Source organism: Hydractinia symbiolongicarpus, chromosome 11 (genome assembly GCF_029227915.1).
Source record: "Hydractinia symbiolongicarpus strain clone_291-10 chromosome 11, HSymV2.1, whole genome shotgun sequence".
In the NCBI taxonomy this organism is placed as follows: domain Eukaryota; kingdom Metazoa; phylum Cnidaria; class Hydrozoa; order Anthoathecata; family Hydractiniidae; genus Hydractinia; species Hydractinia symbiolongicarpus.
The window spans coordinates 5799898-5827121 of NC_079885.1; the positions used below are offsets into that span (position 1 = coordinate 5799898).

The window sequence follows — 27224 nt, forward strand, 5'->3', positions numbered from 1 at the left end:
TAAATCATGGTGGAAACACTTACACTTTACCAGTAAAATAATGCTAACACTTGGTCTTAAAGATTGGAATCGAACGCACGAGTACACCCGTTCGGTGCTCAGGAAGGAAAAAAATCTTCATTCTCCTTGGGAGATGACACTTTTTTTAAAACATACTTACGAGCTTATATAAAAGAAGTTTTTAAAAAAAATATTATGTGGTCCTTGACGAAATGCATGTTTTAATTTCATTTTCATATTTTCGCAGATAAAATGAATTCATTTTTTGGTTTTTTAAATTTCTTACAAAAAAATATTCATAAAACAATATCAAAAAAGTACAAAATAAAAAGATATTTAAAATAATTAAAAGTTGATATCTAATAAATTTAATATTTAACATATATTTTTCATTTTTATAAATTATTATAGATTTTTATTTTTAATTTTAAGTTAGTTTATAACGCAAACAAAGTGATGCAACCCACAATCACACCGACCACACCCATCATCACGCATACCATCGCCACTACTGCGTCAACGTACGCTTGAATCGTCCCTCTCATCAGCTATAAAAGAACGCGAAACAGTGATAGTGGATGAGAAAAATTTAAGTCAGAGGGGCGCTGATCAATAGTTTCAATTTTTATTTGTTGTATCTGCTTGCATTTGCAGGTGGCTGCTCTTAAATTTTTCTATTGTTCAAAACTAAAGTGTTTTTAATTCTTCGAAGGGACTATTAGATTGTAACATGTTCTGCAATATTCTTCAATATTTTAAGATAAACATCAATTTTTGGTTAGATATTTTTTTAGATAAGAAAATATTTAACGCTACTACTTCATTTTTTCGTGCAAAATATGTCAGTCGTTCGCACAAACAAAAAAGACACAAGTTTGTAGTTGTCGTTTTGTACTACGTTAATAAAAAAGAAGTTTATGTGACAACCTTTTATTAGTCGTTGTGGTTTGTGTCAATCAAAATTAAATGAAACACTAAAAATATTAATACATATCAAAATTGCTTATACTGGACTGTTATCTCCTTGGACGAATCTTTCTTCCTCCTAGTTATCCCTCTTTCCGTCCTTTCCAATGTTGGTTTCACGCAATTATTTCAACCAACTTTGACATTTTGTCATTACTATTTTTTTCTTATTAGCAAAAATTAATTCCCGTGAAAAATTTGTATATATCTGATTCGCAGGAAAATTCTTATTGTAAAAATTACTTCCTTTAATTGCGTGGATGTATTTTGGCAAAAAAGTTGACAGTTGACAAAACCATATCTGATTTACTTACCATGTTCATATCACGTTCATACACGTTACTCAACCGCTCTGTAAGTATGTTTGTGATCTAAAAATAAACATCCCGCGATCATCCAATCAGAAGAAATTACCTTAATAAAATAAATTTTTGGCAGAATTAAATTTTGCGACTTTGCGAATTTTTAGGTTTTTCCCGAAATGATTTAATTGCCACTATCGCACAAATATATATTTACTCGAATTTTTAGCAATTTCGCTATTCGTGAAATTAAATTCATTTTTTCCAAATTTAATTTTCTGCAAATTTTATTTTTGACCCTGCCCAAATTTTTTTTAATAAAAGAAATATACTTTTCTTACGCTGACAATGTGCTATCTGTAGAAATGGAGACTCAGTGACTTGGTCAAAAAAGGCGTATTCAAGAAAACATTTCCGTGAAATACTTAAAATTGATCCGTTCGCAAAAATAAATCCTCGCAAATTCTATGAAATTTCGCAAATTGACGCGTTTCGTGAAAATCTGTGCTCGTAAAAAATTTCTGACATTGATTAGATCAACTACCTTAAGTGGATAAATTTTAGCAAATTTAGCGAATTCCGGCGAAATTCGCTAAATTAAATACCCACCAAAATTTTGATAATTGACTATTCGTCAAAATAAATACTCGCCAAATTTAACATAATTTACCGTTCGCCAAATTAAAATCCCGCCAAATTTTTTAAAAATACGTTTTTGAAGAAAAATGTTTTTAACCCAAAAACGAACTTTTTTTTATATTTACAACAAGTTTTTTAATACAAGTATAAAGGAGGATTGTTACAGGTAAATATTGTGTTTATATACACGTTTATTCTTATTTTTTATAAAACATTTGCCAAAATAAATCCCGGCATTTTTTTGTTTTTGCCAAATTAAATCCTCGCCAAATTTTATAAAATTGATCATTCGCCAAATCAAATCCCCGCTAAATATTCCATTTTGGTTATTCGCCAAATTAAATACTCGTCAAAATTTATCCACTTAAGGTAAACAAACTTTTATCAGGGAAGAAAATGTACGTACATTTCGTTTAAAAGTTACAGGATCGTATTCATTGTTTTCATAATTCGTTGTCTTTACCTAAATAATAAATATAAAAAAATAAAATTTAGATTCGCGGAATTAAGTTTTCGCGAAAATTTAATCCATTCAAGGGAACCCAAGGTATTAAATGATGTTGGACTTGTATTACAGAGCTTAAAAAGTTGGTTAACAAGTCTTTAATCCTATCCTGTCCTATCCTATCCCATAACTTAGAATCTGCATGTCGGTTTTTAATCAAATTTTGTGGCATATACAAGCTTACCCAGTAAATTTAACTGCAAACTAAGTTGCAGATCTTGAGTTATTGAGTCATCAGCAAAGAATTAAGAAGCCTGGGACGAGCAAACGAGTGTCATTTTGGGAAAAAAATTATGTTAATTAATTTACTATTATAATATCTATGCATTGATAAAGTTTGAACGCACACCCCTTAACAGGTCTAAATTTACCGATGACAGAAAATGTCGAAATTTACTTAAATATGACATCATAATTTATGCAACATAATTAAATCTAAAATTTTTTAAATGTGAATATCTTAAGAATGGAAAGAGCTTTTTAAAAAATTTAAAAAGACTTGTTAACCAACTTTTTAATCTCTAGAATATAAGTTTAACATAATTTTTTACTTGGGTTCCTTTTAACGTATTTGAAAAAACTCCAAATCACGTGTGAGTTCTTGCAAGCATTTTGGACCTCGCTAAAATAGTTTGAAATGTGTATTCGAGTTATAATGGTTCGAGTTATCGGAGTTATTTTTATGAGAAAGTATGAGTGAAGGTTCGAGGGGAATTACAACAGTTTGAATTTTCGAGGTTTCTAGTTATGGAGATTATACCGTGCAGTATCATGCTATTTAGGTTGTACACAGCTTTTATCAACAACTTCAATAAAATTCAATAAATAAAATTATATCTTACGTTTTCCTGCACCATGAAAACTAGATCAACAACAGTTTGCTTTAAATACGATCTGACTTCATTGCAGTCGATACCCAGAGAGTCCAGAATTAAGCCTATAAATAATACTAAACCTTTTTTCTTCCTTTCAGAGTAATGGTGCAATTAACAAATAGTCACCTCTTGTTATTTGCACTATTATTTACCCAAAAAGCTTCTTTAGTTCGAGGTACTTTTATGGGGATCTTGCGAAGCTCTTCTTTGTTAGAGGTCACGAAAAAATTCTTCGATCCCTTAAACTTTACGTGCTCGCAAAGTAAACTTAAAGGAAACGAATGTAAGTAAGTTCTCGTTAAAAATAAATTTACCGCGAAAATACTAGAAATGATTTTCTCGCTAAAATTAATCTTCGCGATAATTTTTTCCCGGTATTTTTTCTTTTTTTAGCTGATAAAATGAATGGCCGGTCACCGCGCGTCATGGCAGCAAAAAAATCTTCACACAAAAATTAGACACGAACTCTGTAAAAATTACCAAAAGAATAACAACACCTACCTTCTGGTGAGTTCAACAACTGTGTGCACTTTTCTTCGATGAAATCACTACATTTCAGCGATCGTACAAAAGAAACAGCTTCCGCCTAAATACACAGATAAACAATTCAACTATAGTAGTTAATCGTGTTCAAATCCAAGATGTCGACTACATGCTGGTAAAAATCAAAGCAGGCTGATATATTTTTAAATTTTATGCTCTTTAGGTTGAAATTATTCTCTATGAAGTGATTGGAAACTTGTTAGAACATCCGGGGGTACAGTAAGTAAAAAAAAAAAAAAACAGTTAAAAAATCAAAAAGCTTGGTAACAATAATAACAGTGAAAAAGGTGTTTTTATTCTTCTTCAGCCTGAGAATTACTCTGAAGATTTTCTATAAGAAAAATCCAGCGTAATAATTTTAAAAAGCACATTTTTATAAAAAAAATTGGAATGTTGCACAGATGTTACTTTTGCTCATGTATTATATGCAATCTCAGAAAAAAGGGGCAGACAGATTGAATATTGCAGCATGAGATGACTGACAAATAACAAAATGGAGAAAACAATTATTCCAACATACCGCATTTTCCGTGTCACTAACATTTTTTGCCCTCTTTAAATATTGTCGAATAAATTTGTCGTCAAACACAACTGTTAACACCATCTGTTGAAATTTCCATCTTGCTTCTTCAGTTTTTCTTTGAAACAGTCTAAAAGTTAAATTCCAATTTGACTAATAATCAGGTTACATACTAAATGGCAATTAGGCTGTAGAAAACACTGTTTTAAAATTTTATGTGTTAATCTACGTAAGCATTCAGTTTTTTAGGCATTGTATACTTTGCAAATTTAAACTTGTAGATAAAGATTACATAAAATAAAAAATGGAGTAATATTTAGCTATTGCATCGTTTCTTGGACAAAGGGTACATTTCAAAGTGTACTTGTCTTTTTTATGAAGTTCGAATCCTTACAATACTTTCTCACTAAAACCTTATATCTATAATTTGTCAAAGAATTTAACCATGTACCAGGGGCGGATACATACCACGTCAAAGACGTCAAGTGACGAAGGTAAATTGTCTACCTGTATAACGGACGATGTCAATCGAGAGGGGCATAGTAGTGCGTAAAGTTCTTTTTATGTAAACAACGTGCGCCGACGAGCGGGAGTTGATATAAAATAGGGGACCAACGGCTCAGGGTGCCGCAGAGCCACGTCTGTGCGTTGTATCTGTTTTAATTTGCATGGTGCGTGATTGTTTTGACGAATATAGTCTGTGGTCTGTTAAGCGGTAGTGTTTCTTACGGCGGTAAAAGTCATACAAATCTACAGAGTTGAGCAAACCTGTAACATAGACTAGTGACATATATAGTTTGTGCGGCACGATTTTTGAGTGAAAAAAAGGGTAGCCGCCCTTAACGATATAACTCGAATTACCAGTCTAGTGACTTAGCAGTCCGCTGGATTCGATTACCCCTGTGAAAAAAGGTTCTTTCTTGTTAAACATGGCTTTAAAAACCATGTCTGACAAGGTGACTAGTGCTTTTTTAAGTAGAAATGTCGATGTAATGAAAGAAATTTTTAACTCCCGCATTGGTGATTTGTCAAAATTACCTACAATAAATTTTCCGCAGCTGCTGGAGAATGGAAGTGTATTAAAATATAGGTTAGCTCCTTTGGACTTTCCTACAAAGTTTGTTCAAAACAACTCGGAAACACTCATTGCTTTGAGGTAGGTTTGTTTAAACTTTTTTCTGATCCCTAAAGCTTTGTTTTTGTTAATAGACTGTGAAGTTTACAATTTAGTTTTTGTTCAGCTATAACAATGCAATTTTCAGTCATAAACTGAAACTAAAGCCAAAGATTTAATATGGCTGACCTTAATTGCTTTTATTAAATATTCTTTTGTTTTATTCTCAGAATAATTTAATTTTTCAAAACGTGTCATAAACAAATATATAAATGGTAGCTGAGTTGTGTTGTTATGTTTGTGAATGTATTAATAGCTAGGCACAAGACTCAGATTGGCTTTGTTTTTCTTGTTTTAGCTCTGAAGCAAGTGGAAACTGCTTATACAGCTCGGTATCATTAATGTTGTCAGGTGACAATTCATTGTGTCATGATTTAAGGTTACTTACTTCTTTAGAGTTGTTTATTCATGCTGAATTTTATTCTACGCATCCCCTTCTATACTCTATTTTTGAACAAGGACAACTAAATAATAACCAACTTTTTAAGAATTTCAAGCAAGTATTTGATATGTCCCTGGCTATATCTGATAAAGATTACCCCCATGGTTCTTCACTTACAGAATTAGTGCAATTTGAAGCTCTGTATAATTGCAAAAACAGCAGATGGGCAGGTCTTCTTGACATACTTGCCCTTTCTACTGTCATTAATCACAATATAAATGTAGCATACCCCGAATGCGGCGAAACATGTTATAAGTTATTGTTTGCGGAGAAAGTTCAACCTCGAATCCCCAATGAAAACATAGCTTCTGACATAGAGCTTTGTTATGTTATGCATGGTTATGTATCCAGACCAGGTGAAAATTATAAACCAAACCATTTTGTTCCCTGTATACGTTTGTTAAATCATAGTAGTAAGCGTAAATCCTTTTCCAATGAAAAAAAACTTGTAAAAAAAATTAAAACTGTGGGTTTTGCTAGTGATAAAGTACAAGCAAAGCTATCATTTTGGACCGATAAATGCAGCGATAAGCTTGTATTACCTAAAGTAAAAAGTATGTCCACACAAAACAGCTTGCTGATAACTAAAATAAATAGTACTGATTCAATAAAAAGTTCATCTACGTATAATTCTAAAAATAGTTTAACGGTTTCCATTTCTACTTCCAATGCCAGCCAAGTTTTTGGAAAAAATTCTTCTACTTTTACTTCCCCTGCTAATCTTTCTTCCCCTGTATCCTTTTTGTCCCAAAAGCCTTTATTATTTCCTTCATTTTTCTCAGAATCATCATCAAAAGCAGGTTGCTCATCTCTTGTCACTTCTTCAATAAATGAGTGGGATGTTGCTGGATATAGGGACAAATGTAAAGGTCTTAGGCCAGAAGAATTATATAATTTGATAAAAAATGTTCACAAATGTGGTGACAATTTTGTTTTTCCTAAAAAAAAATCTAGAAGTTTTCGTCGGGAATGGCTTAAGTCGTTTAGTTGGCTATGTTATTCTCCAAGCCAAGATGGTGCATACTGTCTTCCTTGTGTTTTATTTGGAGACAGATTTCCAACCAAGGCATATAAAATAAAGAAACTGTTACGTGAGCCATTAACATATTGGCCTGATGCATGTGCTGCTTTCAAGCGCCATGAAAATGTTCCCAATGGAATACATAGTGATACCATAGTTGCTTTTACCTCACTGATAAATGCTGTTGAAGGTAAATCCAAAGCAATTGATGTCTTAATTGACAACCAAAGGAAAACTGTTGTATTAGAAAACCGAAAAAAACTGATTCCCATTACAGATGCCATCATATTGTGTGGGCGGCAAGGTATTGCACTAAGAGGACATCGTGATGATGCTAAGTATCATCCAGTTCCAGGGGAATATTCAGTAGGGAGAACTGGCAATTTTGTAGAATTGCTGAATTTTCGAGTTCGAGGTGGTGATACTGATTTGAAAGAGCATTTATCAAAATGCCCTAAAAACGCAACATATATTTCCAAAACCACTCAAAATGATTTAATAAATTGTTGTGGTGAGGTAATAACTAATAAAATTGTTTCTGAAATTAGGAAGAATAGATTTTTCTCTGTCCTGGCTGATGAACTTTTAGATTGTATAATAAGGAACAACTTTCTTTAGTAATCCGTTATGTTGATTCAAGTAGAAATATCAAGGAAGATTTTCTTAAATTTCTTCATTGTAAAGAGGGTTTAACTGGTGCAGATTTAGCCCAGCTTATGTTGTCTGCTCTGCAAAATTTAAATCTAGATTTCAGTAATTGCAGGGGCCAGGGTTATGATGGGGCTGGTAATGTTGCTGGACATTTAAATGGTTTATCAGCTCGTCTTCTGTCAGTTAACAAAAAGGCTATTTATGTTCATTGTCATAGCCACCGTTTAAACCTTTGTGTTGCTAAATCTTGTTCCATCACGCTGGTAAGAAATGCTATGAACAAAATTAAAGAAATTTCCTACTTCTTTAACTTTTCACAAAAAAGGCAACAGCTCCTTGAAAAAAATGTCATTCAATATTGTCCTAATTCTGATAAGTCTAAACTTAAAGATGTCTGCCGAACACGGTGGATTGAGCGTATTGATGGCATGGAAGTTTTTCAAGAACTTTATGTTGCAATTTATGTGACCCTTGATGATATGATAGTTAATTTAAATAAAATTGTCAATAATGAAACTGCCACCAAAGCACACTCTTTTTTTAATGAAATTTCTACCTTTGAGTTCATTGTATCTGTTGTTGTGACCAGAAATGTTTTGGCACTTACACATGGTGTTACAACTTTGCTTCAAGATAGAAGTATTGATATTACAGATAATGTTCAATACATTACTAATTTGAAAAATACAACTATGAGTTGCAGGAACAATGTAGATTTTTTTCACAACTCATGGTACAAGGAGGCATTAGATGTTGCGGAAAGTGTAGGAGTTGAGGAGAAAATGAAACGGGTTATCAGAAGGCAAACATTAAGGGACAACCAACCTGCTATCAGTCCAAAGGATTATTATAAAAAAGCCTTAACCATACCAATCTTGGACCATTTAAACAGTGAACTTAACTCGAGGTTTGATTTTGAAAACTTTGTAGTGTATAATGGATTGTGCATTGTACCAGCCAAAGTAGTTTCAATGGTTTACTCCAACAAAGATTGGAAGAGCAAATTTAAAAGGTTTGTAGATTTTTACAAATCTGACATGCCAAATCCTCTTGCTCTAGAGTCTGAGTTAGAGCTGTGGGAAAAGTTTGCTTTGGATTATCAGGGTACAAGACCTGAAACCATTGCTCAAACTTTAAAGTCAATAAACCTGTCTCTATTTACTAATATAAATGTTGCTATTCGCATTCTTGCTACTATCCCTATTACTTCATGTGAATGTGAAAGAAGTTTTTCATCATTAAGACGATTAAAAGATTATTGTCGTAGTACCATGACAGAAGATCGTCTTAATGGCCTTTCTTTAATGTACATTCATCAAGAAATTATTCCAAAGGTAGATGATGTACTTAATATTTTTGCCCGAGATCCTAGAAGATTACAGTTAATTTAAATTCACTTAAAACTTAATACATATATAAACAATTTACTTTATCCTTACTTACCCATACTTACCTCTACTTACTCATCTTTTAATAAGTCTTACTTTTAAGTTGGTAATTATACACTTAACATCTTAGGTTCATCCTAAAAGTTTCTCAACTTTGGATTTTCTGAAGTCCTAACTCCTATTTTATAACATACATTTATTAAAATGCTTTGAGCACAACCCCTGATTTATATGTTAATGCTGCTTTTTAGCAAGAGTCCTTTCAGTTTATATATTTACTTTTTGAGCCTTGTTTTTTATATGCCATATCCTTTGTTTTTTTTATATATTTTACTGAAATAGTTCTTGCACATTCATTTTTTAAATTTGTTTTTATATAATTCTTTCTTATCATGTCAACCCGGTATACTGATGTTTAGATGTCAGATTTGATAGATTCATTCATTATTCCATTCGCCGGTTTTGACAATTTGCTCAATTTGACCCATTTCATGTTAGATTCAATTTGTCCATGGTTTTCTACATTACGTGATGTGCAAGAAAGAAGAAAGAAGAAAGAAGATTTTTATGGGTTATTAATGTAACCCTTCAAGTTTTCAAAAAACATTATTTTGGAATACCAGCTGCTTTGAAAAAGTAGCTAGATTTATGTTGTTTTTTCTTTCAATTTATTCTTATGAAATGTCTGGTAAGTATACATTAAAAAAATGACAATTCGGGCATTTGCGACAAAAAATTTTTGGCTTCACGAAAAATTTTGACTAAGGACTTTTTAAACCTGTATCCGCCCCTGTGTACAGACACTTTTATTTGGATAAAGTAGAACAAGAGCAATTAAGTTACATACCTAGATATCCACAAACATTTTCCAAATGGACTAAATACAATTTCAATGGAAATAAAAGTTGTCATTCCACCTAAAAATATTGAGAATAGTAATAATTTAATATCTGGTTTTAATTGGAAAGAGTTAGTATTTCTATTTCACTCGTTCAGAAGGCTTGCTTCATAAATCGACTGCAGTTTTATTTCCTACAGTGGTGAAATAACACAATTCACTTTTGAGAACATCTTTTATATAATTTTTGATGAGAAGCTTCACATTGGACTCTGACTAAAGGTTCTAATAATTGTTAATAAAGTCAATTTATAAAATCTACGCCACATCTTTAAATGTTTTAAATTTCTTTGAGATTCAGTTAAAGCATAACAACATATAAATTGAATAATAAACAAAAATATAAAATTATACGAATACAAACAAAATAGTTTTTAGCACATACCTAAAAAACTATACAAACCAACATAGTGCAAAAGCTGAAGAGTTTTCCAAACTAAAATATCCATCAGTTTATTTCTCATATAACATAGCAAGAGAGGGTACGAATTAAGCAAATCGTTTTATAAAGAGTGGATTTAGATAACAGAACAATATATCAATAATTTTAAATTTGGTACCATAACATCCAGCGCTCTACCACATAGAGGCTGTTTTGGAATGGAGCGGATAGGAACAGAAAATTTTCTGCTGGTAATCTCTTCCTCTATTAATGCACACATTACAATACAGAAAATAAACACACTTTCTATAGTTTCCACACAACGATTCTAATTTCTTAAAAACGAAACGAAAAGAAAAATTTTCCACTCAGCTTTTCTGTTCCTGTCCGTTCAGTTCCGTGGAAAATGTTTTTGAAGTGGAAAAAAAGGCCTATGATTGCAAAATCCAATTATAATTAATAGCTACGACGATAAACAATAAAATACCTGAAGATCTCACTTCATGTTTATTCAGAATTTTTAACAATGATACCGATAAAATTAAGATTATTAATGAGCTTGCCAGTGTAGAAATCAATAACAAGTGGCGACAAGAGGTGGAAATAAGCTTTCGAGATAGCTACAAAAACAAAATATATATTCAAGTTATAAAGAGAGCGTTTACAGTGAACAACTTTATTTCTGGACAGATTTTACCTGATATACAGAAGAAATAAAAAAATAAAATTGTTGCAAATATCTTGTTAAAAATATGTCCTTTATTTAAAAAACAATTTCCCATAAGGTTTCATCTTTTCATTAAAATATGAATGAACTTACGTCTTTTTTTGGCTCAACAAGTTCTATTTTCTGATGATCTTCCACTGAAAGTGTCAGAATCGAGTTCTCACTCCATGCTGTTGGGTGAGTCATAGACTGTCCAAAATCATTGAACTCGGAGTCTTGTACATCTACATAATCTTCATCTGATGATACAGAAAGTAAGTTTTTTGACGATAGCGTTATGCTAAAAAGAAATGTAGAAGTCTAAAGGTAAAAAAGAAGAACTGAAAAAATGATGAACTTGTATTGTTAGGCATTATATATCCAGACCACAAAACATAAAATAATTATATATGTACTTTTACAATGAAAAAATGTTTTTGGAAGTTCTTAAATATCAAATACAAAATTTCCCAGTATTTATATTAACATAAAATATAGTGTAAAAATAAAAAAGGTATATACATAGCACAAGGAATTAAGATACAGCATGCACCCAAATAATTCCACCTTCCAATAAACATGACACCTAACAAATATTGTAAGTCCAAATACTTTTAATAAATGCCTTGCTCCTATTTTTATTTGGAAAACATTGTATTAGAATTATTTGTCAAAAATACTCTCTTTAGTCCATATTGCTACTGTTATCAAAGTGAGTCCTATAGTGCACTATAATTTTCTATTTAAGCCACAATTTGTTTATGCAGGAAGCAACGGATCCACAATGCCACAAGTCATTTTATATTTTTCTTGGATTTCTTCAAAAAGAAGAGACCTTTTTGCAAGATGTTAAGATAACTCATTTCACACACACTCAGTACATTTAAAAAAATTTTAAATCAATTTGTTTTTTAAAAAAATGTGGCTCTGTTTTATCCCAATTGTTTTTATTAGCACCATTTCCAGGAGTTATTTTATATTTTGAAGTCTTCCTCCAATAACTAATGTTCTCTTTTTATGCCTCATAGGGAAACTTTTACAAACCTACAAAAGATCATACATTAATGAACTTTTATTTTCAAACACTTACTCAAAACAATGATAAAAAATTTCATAGCTCTACATGCACAGCCAAAAAATCAGATTTTTATTAGTACACATGACAATAAGATTAGAGAAGATGCGTTGAAAAAATCTTGGGATCATCTTGGAATTCTGACAGTTAAAACTAGATCACTGTGTTTAAGATAAATGACAAACAATTACAAGCAATTGACAAATTGACTTAAACCCATTCAAGGGGAACTATAAATGCTGCATTAAGACCAATATTTGCAAACATTAGGGATGTTCATCTACTACATGATGTTATCATCGCAACAACTGATCACAGTCAACATGTAAAGGTTATGGAAGAAATGATGGCAACAATTTCAAAAGCTTGATTGACCGTTAATCAAAAAAAAATAAAAAATGCAAACAAAATGGCCTTCAGTGCAGTAAACTGGGAACATTAAAGTGAGCCACAAGTAGTGGCAGATACACATAGATCAAATCAACGAGGAGCACCCCCGCTAAATCTACTCCTTTATTCACGATCTTTAGTCTTAATCGAGTTGGATATGTTATTATGAGTACCAAATTGAAAAAAATTTTTTGAGGATTTTGAGTTAGAGCTGAATTAAAACTAATGGTGCGGAAAAGCGCTTAAAAAAACTACGGGTCATCATCATCATTCATCATCATTCTCGGCTTAACGTCCGTTTTCCATGCTAGTATGGGTTGGACGGTCTAGCATGGGTTAGACGGATAAAGCGCGCTTATGACTATGACGTCAATAGGTGAATTCTGCGTTTTACTATTCATATAATGATATGGTGGTCAATAAATTATGCCAGATTCTTTGTAACTTAAGATATTGAAAATGACCCTCGAATAAAAAAGGACTGGCCTTAAGTAGCCCAAATTTTAATTCAGAATTGCCAAAAGAAGGGGGATTATATATATATATATACCCTAGTTGTGTTAGAAATTTATATACATACATTCGTGTTGTGATTTTAGAACTATAAATACATCAGGGCTTTACTCCATACCAATGAACACTTCTTTATTTTTAACCGTGTCCATCATACCTGGTTTTATCACTTCTGTTTATATATTTATATTTTAACGCCTTTTTACATATTTTAACTGTACACATATTTATAACAGCTTTTAGTTGAAATGTATGTCCAGTAATAAAATAAAAAATAAAAAAACTTAAAAAAGTACAAAATGATTCCTAAGCCCCTTTCAGTAGACGTGTTGAATCGAAAGGGAGACAGAATTAAATTCCAGATTGAAACAATTGTTTTATTTATTTTAAACTGTAAGCTTACAAATAAAACAAAGTGAAAGAGAATGAGAAACAAGGGCTGCAAATAGGAAACGAAATTAAGCAGTATCTAAAACATATTAAAGATTTGACTAAAAAAAAATTCCTTGAAAGTTCCAGTATTGTAGTTATGAAGGTTTCACCACAAAAACATTATGATTACGGCATTTGTACACCACTTCATTATGGCTGATTAACCTGAATACTGGCCCGTGATTGGTTCAACCAGTGTTATGACGCGAATCCAACCGCAAGAATAGGTTCAGCACGAGGGTGCCTATAAGCCGCATACGCCGTAAAAAGTGCAGGCGTTCTCAGGCGAGTTCAGCGTTTTGAAAAAAATTCAAGTATTCACCCGAAAAAACCCGCATAGACCCGAACAATGCCCGAAAGAAAAAAAAAACAGACACTAATATATGATTCAAAAAAACTATAAAAATTAAAATAAACTAACTATGTCATAGCGAAGTTCTTAGAAGAACTGTTTTTGATGGTTTTTGAAGAAGTTTACTTTATAAATAACTTATATATAAACTTTATTAACTCCTTTCTCATCAAGCGCCTTCTTCCCAACCATCGTCCGCATGGTTTGTTACAAGGAACTGCATTTCGGGAATGTTCCGGGCGAGTTCGGGAAAGCGCGGGCGGTTTCGGGGGACAACCGCCAATTTTATTTGAAAAGTCGCCCGAGCTCGCCTGTATATATGCGGGGGCGTTTGCGGCTTATCGGCACCCTCTTGGTTCAGCAAACCTTAGCGAGCTTTCCAGCTTTTAGCTGCCTTATTTTAACCTGCTTTATGAAATAAATTTGTAGTAGCAGTAACCCTATTCTTTTAGCAATTTTTGTAGGCTTCGCTACTGAGAAAGGAGGGTTCAAAGTCCAACTACTTGCCCCATTGCCATAGAAAATTAAAAATGTTATCCTAATTCTGAAATTACGTTTCATGGAGACAGTGCCTTAGGTTGCCATTATCTGTTGCTGTTGTTGGAAACATAACAGTGTCATTTTCTTTGTATGATACTTCTACAAAGCCTGAGAGTGCTGGGTTTAGCAATCTTTTTTGCCTCCCTGGTCTGTGGTGACAACGTGCCAATCAAGGAAAATACTTCCCATTTATATTGTACTAGAAAAATCGAGATAGATTTTGAATAGTTACTTTAATATGATCTGAAAACTAAAAAGTAAAAATGACCAGGTCAAAATAAAATCCTGGCAACACTTACCATTTGTTTACATGTGATCCCGAGTCGGAAGCCATTTTAAAAATCGGGATTTTGCGACCGAGCAAACTTATCGTGCCCGATAAAAGCGCCTCGCCCTGGCGATCAAACTAGACTTAAAACTGCTTTTTGGAACCAATGGAAAATTATATTTTCTTAACCGGCCAGCTTGTACCACATTTGGACGGTTTTGTCCTTTTTGCCGATGGGTTTAAAAAGTTCACAGTATTCCCGGTCCCGCAAGGCCAACAAGCGGAGGAAGAGTCTGAATTGAAAAAGCCACAACAAGAGTGGTTGCATCCAACTGTGATATGTTTACTCCGCTAAGGAAAAGTGCAGATTTTGGAAGACTTCGGAAGGCTTGTCAGGTTGATAACACGTTTATATTGCATTTTGAAGGAATCATGTCCTCCTAAGTCTTTATTTAGCTAGAGGTGTCATAGCTATTCATTTTAAACAAGTTCGCACTCATAATTGGAATTTTAAAGTGAAGCACTTTAATAATATGAAATACTGGTGTGGGGAAAAAACGAGCATATAGAATATTTTGTGTCGCTATAGTTTTTCCGACTTTAAATGTCAAAAATTGCTTTCGTACGACTCTCCGTTGTTTTAACAAATCAGAAAAAGGAAAAACATGTTTTTGTAAGAGCTTGTTAGAGACAAAGGGTGTTTTCTCCAGCTTTTTAACTTTCTTTGTATCAATTTCTTTGAACTTTTCAGTAAACGTTGATAATAATAAGATATAACTTATGTGTACTATTCATTAAAAGCAAAACGCGACAAGAAAAGTTAGCACCAAAGAACGTGCTTTCTCCTTAATAAACTCTTATAAAAAGTGTGATGTTTACTTCCTCCGATCGCAATATAAGCTGCGATGGAGTGTTAGTTTCCCAAATTATTGTAAAGGTGTATTGACAGGCCAGGACCAACTTGCAACATGACGTTAAAAGATGTTTGCATACATCAAGACCTTGTATTTAACTTTAACTAACTCTAATAAAGTGAAAAAACTGAACTGCTACAACTTTTTCGGGGCATATTGTTGTACAAGGCTAGCTACTTGGCAAACAGCATATGCATTTTTTAAGCAGTTAGAGACTTCCTTGTTGCATCATTTGAGATGATGGATTGTTGTGTGCATAATGATTAGCTAAATAATTGTGACTTACATTCAGCTCAGTGTAATGGCATGTTATATATACAGGTATAGCTAGCTTAGCTTTTGTTTAAGATATGTTAGAGTCTTTTGTGTATGGTTGAGTTTGACTCAACCAATGACACGGTTTTTAAAAGCAGGAGATTCCTGTGTCAATAGTTAGACCTGTACCAACTTAAGACAAATTTGCATACATATGTCCAAAGTTTGCAAACGCACTGACCCGTCTTTTGACGGGCTGTCCCTTTGATGACTTGTAAGTTTTCATCCAACGTTTAACCTTATTGCTTTTTGACTGTCTCTTTCCGTTGATTAAATATGATTAACACTTTTACACAAAAAAAAATTAAAGGCCTAAGAATCAAAATCTGATTAGGCATACATATATAACCTCCACAAAATGTTTGTTGACTGCCAGACAAGTGCATATTACTTTAAACCCTTATTACAAGCTATGGTGGAGGACAGAATTCTTTATCTACATTGTAAAGGTTGTCACAAATGACAGCTTTAACACCTGATTAGGAAAAATTAAAATGGCAATTTTAAAAACTTAAACTATTGTTTAATTTTCGCACACTTTACACAGGAAATTGTGTAATTTGGTATTCTATTGTCAAACACTTTTTGTTAACTTAATAAACAACAGATCATATCCTTTACTATTTTCATGCCTGCAAGTATAAGTCCTCTTTTTTGTTCCAATTTGTTTGCACTGTTTAAACACTGTTTATTTTTCATAATAATAGTTTCTACAAATTTTTAAACAATCATTGGTCCACAAAATGTTAATAGCTTCTCTTGTTCAAAAGTTTGTTCTTTGTTTCACTTTCAACATAAGTTTTACTGTACAGCACCAGGTTATAATGTTTTCTGGAAAGATTTTTTACGAAAGATTTTTTACGAGACATTATACCTGCTATAAACATTTCGTTGTCATGCTTTTAAAAGATGTGCTGCATTGGAATATAAAACAAACAGTTTCCATGGCCTTAAATTTTTTTTAACCTTTTTGTGGTTGGTCGGAAGAGTTGTTTTTTTGGACACTAAATTGAAGGGAACGTCCTATAAAGCCCTGTCTGCATGTTGGTTTGCAATTAAGTAGACAAACATATATGGCCTACCAACTTACAAAAATTTTGTTGTGAACCACAGATCCACAGCACAAAACTTTTAAGCTCTATCATTTATCATGGTACTTCAAAGGGTGAAAAATGATGTTGATCTAAATCTTAAAATCAAAGATAAGGGCTTCCAAGCCTAGAGTGTTTATTGTTCACTGCTCTGATTGTTTCCTAAAATAAAATGTATATATATAACTAGCATTGTTTTGGGTTCACTGTTTGTTCCATAAAACATTTTGGTCAGGTAAAAATGTGTTTGGGATGTTGTACATACCTTAAAATACACCAGTCCTGTGAATTTCTTTCCATGTGTGTTTTTTTTTTTGCATATTTCTCCTGCTTTGGTGTCACTAGAGAGTTTTTATCTCTAAAGTCCATTAAACAGTTCATGAATATCATACTTCTAATTCAAACTTTGTTTTTTGCTCTTCTTAAATTTTAAACTTAATTTATCTCTTTTGTTTGTTTTTCTTTTCAAGACACAACATTAGGATCTTGCCAAAAAAACTTTCTTTAACATGTAGTTAACTATATGCTGTAGAAAAATCAATTCTTGTAGTACATTCACAAAACAAAGAAAGCACAGGCCTAAAAATTTTAAATTATTATTTTCGTTTCCCTTTTTTCATATAAAACATCAAATATCATGTAATTAATTCAGTAGTAACATAACTTTATTTCTGCACTTTTAGATTGCATGGCTATCCCATGGTACACAACTAGCTAAAAAGTCCTCACTTGTAAGTAGTTGTATTTGACTTATCATAGAGTCTTTTATAATTTCAACCAAAAGGCTAGAGTCTGACTAAGCAAAGAAACACACCCAGATTTGCTTTTATTTATGTCTTTATGTTAAGTCTTTAATTACTGTGTACAGAAAATTAATGTGTATTAAGACCAGAAAATATCATGCGCAATTTGGTTTTAGCTAATGTGTGTAAGTGTGTGAGTGTGATCACGCATGACAAGCATGCATTTTATTTTTATAGCATTATTATTATTATAATTATCATTATCATTATTATTATTATTTGCGTTTCTAAAGATGATTGAAATCTATTATTTTGCCAAATCAGTTACTGTTATGCGATGACCAGATCAACCAGCCAGCTCTCTCACATCCTCTGCTGAATAATGAGTGAACATGCTGATGTGTTTGGAGTAAATTACAAGTACTACAATTTTAATGAATTCTTGAGAATTCACACTCCAGGAATACTTATTTTTTTCAATATTTTTTTTTAATATTGGCTCTCTATCATTACATTTTGATGAACTTAAGCAATGTTTTGATGAATTAGGTCATGATTTTGACGTCATTGGAATTACTGAAACAAAATTTCTGTATTCTCTAGAGCATGCTCCCTGTGAAGGTAGAAAAGGTAGTGCCTTACTAAACCATAGTCGTTTCCAGCGTCAATTCCTCGGCAATAATTTGCCGACTTGAGAGAGTGAAGCGTCTGCAATTTTGAAAATATTATTTTTTTAAGCTTTGTTAGTCTTATTACCCTTTAAATATCAGTCTTCAGGAGAGGCGTGTGATTAATCACAAGTCTGAAAAATAGAGTTTTCAAAATCAACCTATAAAATCCATTTTGTAACGTGCGATGGCAGCCCTCAAAATAACTTTTGGATATTCGTCAGACAAAATTTACATTTCGTCGGACAAAGCATCTGATATAGTCCTGGTCCTTTTAATCCACGAGCATGTCTATTCATAGCCAACCTGACCATCCTAGCTAATTCATCAACTCCTGACTTAGTTAAATTAAATCTAGTCATGCGGTTCTTAACTAATGCGGAGGTGAACGCTGACGGAGCACGGATGAATCAAGTCTGCATAACTGAACTTACACACGGAACAGACATTCTATCATGGATTTAATTGTAGATAATTTCTTCATTTTATAAAACAATTGGAAACAGTAGCAGGTTCGAATTTAATAGATTTTCTTCATGCTGCAAGTGTTATTTAACGATTTTAAAAATGAAACCCCCGTGCGGTAAAAAAAAATTCTGTATAAATTTTGTCAAAATGTAGTTGAACTATTCGAATGTTTTTTGAAGTTTTATTTAAGCCATGTGGATAAAGATTTTTTGTAATTTGACAATTTTTTGTAACTTGACTTTTTGACATTATTTCCTTTTTTTCCTTTTTACAACACATTTTTCGTAATGACCTTCAAAGGTAAATTGAATGATGTGTTAAAATTACTTAATCAAAATGTTGATACCACATTTGATAACTTTTTCAAAGTAATTGAAAACCTACTTGATTTTCATGCACCAATTAAACAATCCTCAAGAAAAAGCATAACGAAAAGTTCAACTCTCCATGGATGACTTGTGGCATCGTCCACTCAATCAATTTTATAGATCTTTTTTGCATTGTAAAAAGCAACTCAGAAAGCTGTACATAGAGAAAACTACAAAAGATATTGTAATAGAATTGTTTCTCTCTGTAGACAAAGTGAGCGTAATTTTTATAGGAGATATTTTAAAGATAATCTCAATAACATCTCTAATGTATGGAAGGGTGTTAGGTCTATTATCTCATTAAAACATAGTGATAAGTTTGTACCCACCTCCTTGAATATCAATGGTTCTATTTCCTCTAATCCTGGTCAAATTTCAAACGAATTTAATATTTTTTTCTTTTTCATTGCTGATAAAATCCGGTCCAAAATACCCTTTGCCAATAAACATTTTCTAGCTTTCTTGGTAACCCTATTCCCAGTTCTATTTTCCTTAATCCTGTCTGTTCACAGGAAGTTGCTGATTGTATTAAAACTTTTAACTTAAAAAAGGAACTGGTCCATATAGCATTCCCACCAAAATTTTATCTTTCATCAAGGATGATATATCTGCCCCACTATTCGAGGATATCAATTTATGTTTCTCAACTGTTGAATACCCTCTTAACCTCAAATATGCTAAGGTCATTCCTGTATTTTAAAAAGGCTCTAAAACGGATTGCACTAACTACCATCCTATCAGTCTTCTGTCTAATATTGACAAAATATTTGAAAAACTTTTGTATAAATGTATATATAGTTTTTTTGAAAAGTTTAAGGTTTTGTATAGTCATCAATTTGGTTTTCGAAAACATTATCTACTTCTCACACCCTCATAAACATTTCCCAAATAATTCTTGATGCGCTCGATAAAGGTTATTATGCTTGTGGTATTTTTATTGTCCTGCAAAAGGCCTTTAATACTGTTGACCACAATATATTACTCAAAAAGCCATCCCATTATGGTATTCGAGGTAAAGCTCTTCCCCTTTTTAAGTCTGGGCGATAACAAAAATGGTACCAATCTTCCTCACATAAGTCTCACAAAAAAAGTAAATCTTGACCTGAAGTGTCTCTTGCAATGGCGTAACGCCAATATAATAGCTTTTAATGCTAGTAAGACTGAATACATCATCTTTAGACACGTCAACAAGCCTGTGATACTTAAGACTGGTGGGAATAGAATTTTTCACAGTAAATATGTCAAGTACCTTGGTGTTTTGTTAGACTCAAACCTTAGCTGGAAATCGCAAATTAATGAAATTGCAGTGAGGCTGAAATGTGCTAATGGAGCAATAGCCAAGATTAGCCTTTTTTTACCACGTGATGTCTTTATCCTAGTTTATCATGCATTCTCATCTACTTATTTGTTCTCAAATCTGGGGTTTTATAAAAAATACCTTCTCACGCACCAATCTATGTGGTATTATATCATTATATTATATCATGGAACTCCTTTCAAACACTTATGCCACACATTAAATTCTTAGGCCTATGTATCCACGAGATTCACTGTAGATTATTGTTGGTAAAAATATATTCTACTACTACTACTTTCCTCAGGTAGTTCCGAGGCCTCAATGCTCCTAACAACTCTTCTCGCACGTCTTGTAGGTTCGAGATAAACAGCAGGTCCTTGTTTGTTATCTATGTAAATAAGAGGAAGTAATGTGACAAATGTTTCTTTCTCTCAAAATGTTATTTGAATCTAACATTATTTACAGAAATAATTATTTAATATTAGAAAGGTGATTCACCAACAATGAGTTTATTTTTTATCAATATATTTCGGAATTTTCTTCCATCATCAGGATAACTTGTCATCATCATCATTCTTGGCTTAACGTTTTTTCCAAGCTAGCATGGGTTGGACGGGGTATATTAATGACCCTCTTCCAATCTGATCTAGACTGTGTTAGATCTAAACTCACCTTCCTCTGTATCAAGTCTGTCCTTATAACCTCCTGATAGGATAACTAAAATTAATAAAAGCAATGAATAAAATTTATTTATACTTTAAAGTAAAAAGCAAAAAACGATTTTTACAAAACACATTTATATACAGTAAAATCTATCAACATTTTAAGTAAGTAATAAAATCAAATGTTAAAATCACACAAGGGAATAACATTTAATTAGTTTAAAAGAAAAAAGTTAGTGTTTTACATTATAAAAAACAGCTAAACTTGTATTGTTAACACCCTGCTTCTGTACTCATGTTTGATTGTAATTTCTACATTACAGCAATGCTTGGCGTGATTTCTGACTGGTTATTATTCAATAAGTTCATCAAATTATTATTTCAAGTTCTGTCCCATCACATTAAAAAATAGCCGATCAACACATTTAAAGAATATTTATGAGTCGGAGTTCGCACAGTTCAGTATTAAAAAGATTGTCACAAAATATTCTATGTTACCTGCCATCTTTGTTGTCAGTAACCTTTTCTGTTTAACTATTATGTCATTATTTCTGCACTAACTTTATGTGGCAGAATTAATTATACTAAATGCTTTAGTTTAAAGAGGAATTGAAATTGAATATTTTCCTGAAAGATAATACAACAGCGATAAAATAGCTATACAATTGCACAATATGGATATAGTCAGAAGGTTGCCTTCAAATTTTTTTTTGTTTTATCTTACAGCCGCTTATTGCTGGTGCGATTGCAGCAGGAACTGCAGGTTTTGGATACACATTGTACCAATCGTCAGTTAGTGCAGAAGATTATAATTTGCATCCACCAAAGTTTGATTGGAGTCATAATGGCATGATGAGTTCTTTAGATCATTCAAGGTATATTTTTTGAGTATTATTTGCAACCTATTTTTGTTTAAACCTGGCTATTCAATTTTTCTTTCTTAAACACAGTATACGACGTGGATATCAGGTTTACAAACAAGTGTGTGCTGCATGTCACAGTATGGAACAGATTGCTTTCCGTAACCTTGTTGGTGTTTCACATACAGAGGAAGAAGCTAGAGCACTAGCAGAAGAAATTCAAGTCACTGATGGACCTGATGAGGAAGGAAATATGTTTCAGCGTCCTGGAAAGCTTTCTGATTATTTCCCTAAACCATATGCAAACGAAGAAGCTGCAAGAGCTGCTAATAATGGTGCATATCCACCAGATTTAAGTTTAATAACATCTGCACGACATGGGGGAGAGGTAATGTGTTTATACATCCATGTCTCAAGCTGCAGTGTTTAAGATAAAAGTATATACAAAATGTGCTGTATGACACAGCATATTTTGTATTTTTGTTGCCATTAAATTGTTTAGGTACTAGAACCTCAATATTTGTTATTGGTTGAGCACTTGTGAAATATGTTATAATGTGTGTATTGAAATGTTACTAATATAGTACTATAATCTACTGCAACTTTATCGTCTGTAGGATTATGTGTTTGCTCTGCTGAATGGTTATAAAGAGGATCCTCCAGCAGGGATTGATTTACGAGAAGGTCAAGCTTACAATGTGTATTTCCCTGGTCAAGCTATCGGAATGGCGCAACAATTGTATCCTGGTGTTATGGATTATGATGATGGTAAATTCATATTCAAGCGCCTTTTAAATTTGTCCAGTTAACGCCCTGCACTTGTATAAAATTAAGCTAGTTACAATCCTCATGCTAAATCTCAGAGATTTTAAGCAAAAAATCACACTGTAATTTTTTTGTTTGTTGGTTTTCACAGTAAGTTTTTCTGCATTTTTTGTTCGGTTTTTTCGCAATTAATTGTTTCCACGACTCCCTATGATTGACATATTAAATATTTATATAAAAACTTTTTCCCTTTAAACTAAAAAATGTCCAATAAATTCCAATATTTTTCTGGTTTTTGGACAAGAAGTTCATAAAACTAATCAGTGGCCCGTGGATAAATCCACGGATGTGACCCTCCCTATTTATACCATGTTTTGTGTGTCGCTACTTTCGGTACCTTTTTACGCGAAGACAGACGACGAGGGCTATTATTACAGAGATTGATAAGATTTTAAGATTTTTAATGAATCACGTTTCCGTAGTGAATATACTCATGCTTATTCTACTCCTAGTAATCTTTTGTTTACTCCCTCAAGTTTTTATTTTTTAAAAAATCGTTTAAAATAGAGAGAAAAGTACTTTTAGAGAAATTTGTGTGGCTGGTTTAGAATTATTAAATCATTCTATGGTCGAAATTTCAGATTCTTATGATCTAAGGGTTAAATAAAATCTAATTTGTTGTTAAAAATAGGTATATGGATCAGAAAACGAATTTTTTGAGAAATAACATACATTGGTAGAACTGTCTTTTTAGGAACACCTGCTACTGTCAGTCAGATGTCAAAAGATGTGTGTACATTTCTAAAGTGGGCTGCCGGTATGTGTCATAACACTGTCCTGTCGTATGTGTCATAACACTGTCCTGTCGTAGAAAACATCAAATGAATCTTTGCATCGAGATAAATAATACTCTTAATTTTTTTAGAACCAGAACACGACGACCGAAAGCGGATGGGAATTAAGGTGAGTGTGCAGTTTTTACGCTTCTCTGAAGTTTTTTTAAAAAAATACAACATTGAGAAAGCCCCCTTAACATTATTGTCCGTAAGGATAATGCTATTATAGCCTAAACATTACCGTGAAAAATCCACAGGAATTCGTTTGTTGCTACTCTACTTGACATATTTGACTCAGACAGGACGAAGATACTATATGGATGTTTTCATTTTGCAGGCGTTAACGATATTATCTGTAATGGCGATGATTGCGTTGTACTACAAAAGACACAAGTGGTCTGTGCTCAAGTCAAGAAAATTAGTTTATCGTTCTACTGCTGGCTAGGAAATTTAGAAAAATATTTTTATCGTGAATGTACAAAAATGTGAATGTAAAATGCTTCGTTCAAGTTCGGAGTGTTCTTGCTCATGCTGTTCTTGTGAGAAAAGAAAATGAATCTGCATGTGATTTTCTTTTATGTGTTTTAGTTGAACCCCGTTATTGCGATTGTACTCTGCTTATTGTGTATAATACATCGCATGTTACTTGTGTAGTCACAAATTACTCTGCAAAACCTCCGAGTATGTACTGTATGTAGACCTGGAAACCTTTGGCAATTTAGGGATATGTAAATTTCCAAAATTATTAATTTTTTTTGTTTATTTTAACACATGCACCAACTCAAGTGAAGCAGTGTTTTGTAGTACAAAAAGTTTACTAGTTAATGTGTCAAAAGACAGGAGGTGGTAGTCGTCACATATAACCATCAAAAATCTAAAATTGCCTTATACTCGAAGAACGCCACTCTCAGGATGTCCATCCACATCAAATGCTTATGATCCCAACCTCCATCGTGACCTTTTTGTGCATATTGTACGGCGATAGGACCTATCATAAGCGCAACGCCAATAAGAGACAAGAAGCCCTGGGAACAAGGTTGCTTATTATCCCTTTACAGCCACAACAATGCTCAAAGCTATGTGTTATATGTAAGCCAGGGAGTATATTGCCACAACTCTAGCGGCGGTAGCGCAGCCATAAATATTTTTAGATCCAAAATTTATTTAACACGTTGTTAAATCCCTCCTTGCCCTTTATTAGCAACTTTGGTGCACACCTGGTAGGTAAGTCCTCAACCTTGCAACCTATCAAGTTATTCCACCCCTTCAAATCTGTGAAGGTAACCGTTTGAGTTTTTGGTAAACCTCAAAATCACCCTCGTCCCCAGGACATCTCGTATCTTTTCTGACCCTGCTATCGCCGTCTCAGGGTCAAAAAAAATACAAGATGCCCTCGAATTATGCGTTTTGATTGTTCGCCGTATTCTCTCATGTCAAAAAGGCAAAAATGCCTAAGGGACAAGGGTGACCTCAATTTCCGTTCACTTTAAGTAGGTTTTAACAAATAAACGGCGGTGCTAATTTAATAGGAAAATTCTCTATCCAAGGAAATTACAAAGTAGGGAATTGCGATGATGCGAGGTGTTCACCAGGTTGGGATGCAAAAAGAAGAACCGCTACTTTCTTTCATGCAGAGGGAGAATGTTCGTTCTAGCACAGTCGACGCACGACAAGGGAAATTCCCTCAATTCCCGAAATCTAAAATCCCGAATCCGATATAATCCGACAATACCCGAAATACCGATAAAATCCCATATTTATTCCCATAATAATGCTGACATCAACAAAAATAGAGATTGCCCAATTGAGTAGGGGAAAGTCCCTAGAGTTGTGACTGCTAATTGATGTATCATAAATATGATCCTGTTCAAAAAAATTTAAGAGACCATATCAGGCCTACTATCAGCAGCTCGCGACCATATCAAGACACCGGAAATGTGGGTCAGAGAGGTTGAAGGGGATCCTACGGTATTCAGATTTGTACCGGAACATATCAAGACATATGAAATGTGTAACAAGGCAGTCGAGGAGGAGCCTCGAATGCTGGAATTTGTTCCGGAACATATCAAGACGCGTGAAATGTGTACCTTGGCAGTTCAAGATTCACCCATGATGTTCCAGTATGTTCTGGACCATTTCAAGACCCAAGAAATGTGTACCAGGATAGTTCGGGAGATACCCTGGTTGATCGGCGATGTTCCGGACCATTTCATGACCCAAGAAATGTGCACCTCGGCGGTTGAACACATGCCCACACTACTCCAGTTTGTTCCAGAGAATCTCATGACCCGGGAAATGTGTGCCAGGGCGGTTCAAGAGAACCCTTGGGTGCTTGGGGAAATTCCGGATCAGTTCAAGACCCAAGAAATGTGCACCTCGGTGGTTGAACGCATGCCCTGGCTACTTGGATATGTTACGGACTGGTTTGTTACCCGGGAAATGTGTACCAAGGTGGTTTAATATAATCCCAGGCTGCTCGAGGCCTATCGTCAGCGGAAAGCGGTGAGGTACAGGATTAACAAGGAGTTGCTACCAGTGGCCTGGCATCCCGACAGAGCTATAGACTGGTGTTTTTCGGATGATGAAAAGGCGGACCTCGAGCTCTTGTGGAGTAAATAAACGATGAAGGAACAATGCGATGAATGTGAAAAGATACTCGACACCTATGACAGATGCTCCTGTGGACGGAGATTCTTCATAAAGGGTAAGCTGCTTTGTTGGTACTGCTGGCATGAGTCTATTACGTATAATGGTGGAAGGTGTCCCTGTACCATACCCTAACTCCCTTATCACAAAATAAAAGGATGTTCAAATTCAGTAGCGAGAATGTTAACTCAAGAGACTTTTATGCCACTAAATATCGAAGATGTAAACATTGAAAATATCGTGCTAAGCGACCCTATCCCAGCAAACAAGGGCAAAGATGAACGCTTCGTTATTGGCTATAAAAATAGTGACAACAAGCTATCCCCTCTATTGATCAAAACACCTAAAAAGCTCTATTCCAATGGTGCCTCGCGTTACGATGAGGGCTGCTCTCTTACCATGTCATTCGACATCTATAACCACCCCGAGTGGTTAGAGAAGTATGAGAGTATCCTGACCAAGGTAGAGTCCTTGGAGGGTCATTGCTTCACCACCCCACCTGTGAAAAAAGGAAAATACATCACCACCAAGGTGAAGGAGTGGGAGGACAAAGTCGGAACCGACTTCCATTCCAAAAAAGTACCACTAAAACAAAGCTGCGAGTGCAAAACCATCATCAAGCTATCTGGCATCTACAGGCAAGGTTCCAATTACTACATGCAAACCTACTTGGAGGAGTGTAAGTATAAGGCTGTCGAGTTTTCTGGTTCCCGCTACCTTAGCGATTCCGACTCTGATGACAAATCCTTCTTCGTACTAAACTAGATGTGAAAGGTTTTGGTGTGTGTTGATCTAACACATCAAAACAAACATGAACGACGTTAAAGCACTGAAAAAGGAAGCGAAAGTACTAAAAGTTCGTAACTACTCAATTATGAATAAGGCCGACGTACTCGAAGCGATCCGCAAGGTCAAGTATAAGGACGCTTCGACACAAACAGACGGCTTTTATTGCAAACCTTGCGTCACGATCGCTTGGGAAAAAAATCTTGAGCAATACTCGAGACAG

General features: G+C 33.7%; 2 protein-coding genes across 2 annotated transcripts; one reads left to right on the forward strand and one right to left on the reverse strand.

Moving 5' to 3' along the window:
• Positions 1 to 342: 342 nt before the first annotated feature.
• LOC130613717 (uncharacterized) lies at positions 343 to 14710 on the reverse strand. Its single transcript, XM_057435051.1, has 11 exons — positions 14614 to 14710; positions 11127 to 11313; positions 10794 to 10926; positions 10310 to 10360; positions 9874 to 9943; positions 4351 to 4480; positions 3789 to 3873; positions 3255 to 3349; positions 2314 to 2370; positions 1281 to 1337; positions 343 to 548 (listed from the first exon to the last, which is right to left on the reverse strand). The coding sequence occupies exons 1-11, from the start codon at positions 14646 to 14648 to the stop codon at positions 438 to 440; spliced, it is 1011 nt and encodes a 336-aa protein (XP_057291034.1). The 5' UTR covers positions 14649 to 14710; the 3' UTR covers positions 343 to 437.
• A 107-nt stretch (positions 14711 to 14817) lies between these two features.
• LOC130613718 (cytochrome c1, heme protein, mitochondrial-like) lies at positions 14818 to 24132 on the forward strand. The gene is made up of 8 exons (XM_057435053.1): positions 14818 to 14978; positions 17586 to 17633; positions 21835 to 21983; positions 22059 to 22356; positions 22586 to 22736; positions 23488 to 23550; positions 23659 to 23696; positions 23907 to 24132. The coding sequence occupies exons 1-8, from the start codon at positions 14922 to 14924 to the stop codon at positions 24012 to 24014; spliced, it is 912 nt and encodes a 303-aa protein (XP_057291036.1). The 5' UTR covers positions 14818 to 14921; the 3' UTR covers positions 24015 to 24132.
• Positions 24133 to 27224: the final 3092 nt, after the last annotated feature.